Below are 3,544 nucleotides of genomic sequence, written 5' to 3'. Positions count from 1 at the left end.
TATGAAATTCTTTTGGCCGAGGCCGGGCTTTTCCGTTAGAGGCTTCAGCAATAATTTGGTTACTTAGTTACCTAAAGAAGATTGAAAACATGCAGGATCATCGCTGGCCGAAAACTGTGAAAGAAGAGGCTCTTAACAAAAGAAAGAAATCTTGGATGAAGCAAAACATTAAATGGATGGCTAAATGGAACATAAGTTACAGGAGTGCCCAAACACAAATGCGGACATTAGAAAGTTTGTGAGAGAGAAGTTTTATAGTGCCGTGCAGAATAATAACATTGGTAGAAAAAAGACTTATTAAATTAAAGAATTTAACACAACTGGGGAATTTGGCAATATGTGTATCTTGGGGTTGCTTTTAAAGGAAAGGCAAAGTTATTAGTGGCACAACTGAGGACGGGATCTCATCACCTCAGGTGCGAGATGGGAAGATGGAAGAGGCCTAGGAGAAGAAAACTTGCATACTTTGTAGGTCAGGAGCAGTTGAAATGGAATGGCATTTTCTCTCAGAAAGTGCAGCATACAACAGCATCCAAACTTACTATGATGTCATCTTCAAGGCAGACAACATGCATAGCTTATTTTAAGCAGACAAGATAAAGCAGACTGCTGGATTTTTGGTTAAGATCCATATCAGAAGATTAGGATTTGGAAATTCTCTAATGTGACTGTCCTTCGGTTCCTTAAACTGCTTTGGTTCGTAGACATAATTAAAATCATTCATTCACTCATTCATTCATATTATAGAAACAGTTTTCAATCCCTCATATTATTGTTTAAACGGACTTTACTCAGGGGTTCCTAGTTTATGAATCCAAACAAAAACAGAATAACCATAGGAGCCCCTACAACACATCCATCTCGATAAATAGTCCTTTTCAGGATTCTTATGCGAATAAGAGTAGTTATGATCAAATAACATCCTGTATTCTATCCTCACCTTGGATGAAAATGCTAGAATTTGCCAGTTGAATCAAGGATATCTGTTAACGAACAATGCACAGCCTAAGAGCTATTGGAGTTACTATTTTCATCATCACTCTTCATTATCTAATCGCTTTCAGAATAGTTGAATCGAAAACCCTCTTCACTTTCAGAAATTGTTCTTTGGAAGACCCAGCCATAACTCGAAAGCTTCTAGTTCTCGTGTTTGCTTAGCATTTAGTTTTTGTGTTAGCTCAGCTTGCTCAACTTGATATACCCATGAGTAAAGCTTACCAAACATTCGCTTGTATTCGGTTTTGTTGGCTGGAATTCTCAGATACTCCATGCAATCTATTACCTCCAGAGCTTTTCCGAAAAATGCTTCTCTGAAAAAAATGTAAAGAAGTCTATTGAGCAGAATTCCAACAGGTCGAAGCGGTTTGATTTTTCTCTGCCCGCCTTTTGCCTGTATCCTCGCCTTTATCTCTCTCCAGAGCGCTACAACCTCAGGCAACTTTCCTATTTTTTTGAAACCATTAATAAGATTCTTATATGTGGCCACACTGGGATGCATCTTATGCTGTTTCATCTGGAGGAAAACCTTTTTGGCATCTTCTATCCATCCTGCCCTACAATAACATTCTATCAACTTCTCCCATGGAATCGTATCTGATTTCACTCTACGGTCATTCAGCATATTGTCAAACAGTTCGGCTGCAAGCTTTGGCTGCCCATTCATGGTAAAGGCCTCCATCAAAACAGTATAGCTGAAGATTGACGGAGCTATCCCAGCCTTCTTCATTTGATTAAAATACGAAAGAGCGCCGACATAATCATCAATCCGAATGTATCCATGTATCAGAGTATTGTAAGTCATTTTATCTGGTGATATCCCTGCTTTCTTCATGTCCTTGAACAAAATTTCAGCTTTCTGTATATCACGCAATTTACAATAACCACTGAGCAGAGAGTTGTAAGTAAGTAAATTTACAGGGACTTTATTGGCAGACATTTCATCAAGGACTTTTTGGGCTTTATCCATTAAACCCAAACTTACAAAAGAAGAAATGTCAATTTCGTAGGTTACTTCATCAAGGCGATTCTCTGAATCAACTTCAGGGCAACTCTGTGAGTCATCATCAGTTTCGATTGCACTCAGCATCCGTACAGCATCCTCCCATCTTCCCCGTTGCATAAACCCTTTCATCAAAATAGTCCATAACTTCCCATCAGGTTTGAAACTCCTCGGTAACAAAGTTGCGGCAGAGACATCCTCGTGGCAATCAGTAGCGAGCTCTTCTTTTGTTACCACTTCCACAGATCGAGAATTCCCAATTTTCGCAATAGGTTCCCTCATAACGCTGCATATATCTCTTGTACCTTCTCTCATAGCCTGAACCAGCCTTTCAGCCATTTCCAAGTCGCCAAACCCCACATATGTCCCCACCAGAGAATGAAAGGTACTACTACTTGGTTCTATATTTTCCCTCAACATATTCTCCACAACGCCAACCAACATATCCTTCCTCTCGGCTTTTGCACAAGTATGAATCATGGCATTATAAATAGAAACGTCAGGGCTCACACGGAACAAATCCATTTCCCCAATCAAGACATGTGCCATTTCCACATTACCAACACTTTCACATACCTTCAGAATGGCTTCAAAAGCTCGTGGATCAGGCCTACAAACGAGCGGAACCTCATCATTCAAACCCTCATTTGCTTCCTTAATCCGCTTACAAACTTCATTAAAAAGATTAATTGCAGATTCAAAGTCATGTGGGCACTTACCTAATCGTCTTACGACAGCACTCCACGCCTTGACATGGGGAAGGAGGCCCAATTTCAGCATTAGCCTGATGATGGTTTCTCCGTAATGGGGATCTGCAGACTTGGCGGCAGCCATGGCTAACCGCCCAAGTGAATTGCAGTCCAGCAGGTGGAGCTTCCCCTCATTTTGGAGTCGCTCAACCACTGTTTGTGCCCTGTGGAATGCGGAAGCCGACCCCTCATTTGAGAGTTGAGCAACCAGACGACTCAGACATAGGCTGTTTGGGAGCTCACTCGATTCTTCTAGAATCTGCCAGGCATCCTCTGTTTTATTTTCCTCAAGAGCCTCTAACATACTATCCTCTCTCTTCCATGTCACTTTTGTGGAACTCCCTGCAACTCCACCGCTCCTCACACATTTTACGCTTGCTCTCTTAGAATGATAATAATTCTGTTGTTGTTTCCACCGTTTTGACTCAACATTTGAGCCGATTGGATGGAACAACACTTCTCCTCCTGTCTTAATAGGGACTGAAAGAGTGCATAAATGATAAGAAAGCTGCATGATTCTCAAAAACTAACTGTGGCATCCATATGATCAATTCTCAGTGGACCCGAATCCAAAATTTATCCACATATCTATGCATCATTAGAAGTTCTGGATCTCTGAGCAGCTAGTATGAGCCATCCAAAAATTGGGGTACCGTGTCTCCTAATAGCGTCATGAAAACCTAATAACGACTGGGAATTGCCAAAAAGATGGGTAGGGTAAGACAACGTGGCCTATTGTTAAAAAGAGTCAATAGTGTAACACAGAGATTCTACTAAAAACTAATTAAAATACAAT

At 40.8% G+C, this 3,544-nt stretch overlaps 1 protein-coding gene across 1 annotated transcript; it reads right to left on the bottom strand.

The window, feature by feature from the left end:
- Positions 1-741: 741 nt before the first annotated feature.
- Positions 742-3,456, bottom strand: LOC149578752 (pentatricopeptide repeat-containing protein At3g09650, chloroplastic-like). Its single transcript, XM_089831298.1, has one exon. The coding sequence runs from the start codon at positions 3,260-3,262 to the stop codon at positions 1,094-1,096; it is 2,169 nt and encodes a 722-aa protein (XP_089687424.1). The 5' UTR covers positions 3,263-3,456; the 3' UTR covers positions 742-1,093.
- Between the last annotated feature and the right edge of the window lie 88 nt (positions 3,457-3,544).

The sequence above is a fragment of the Cupressus sempervirens genome, chromosome 1 (assembly GCF_028749045.1).
Source record: "Cupressus sempervirens isolate cs-2001-9-10 chromosome 1, ASM2874904v1, whole genome shotgun sequence".
Taxonomy (NCBI): domain Eukaryota; kingdom Viridiplantae; phylum Streptophyta; class Pinopsida; order Cupressales; family Cupressaceae; genus Cupressus; species Cupressus sempervirens.
Note: the sequence above shows the minus strand (reverse complement) of the source record. Positions and strands in the feature narration are given on the sequence as shown.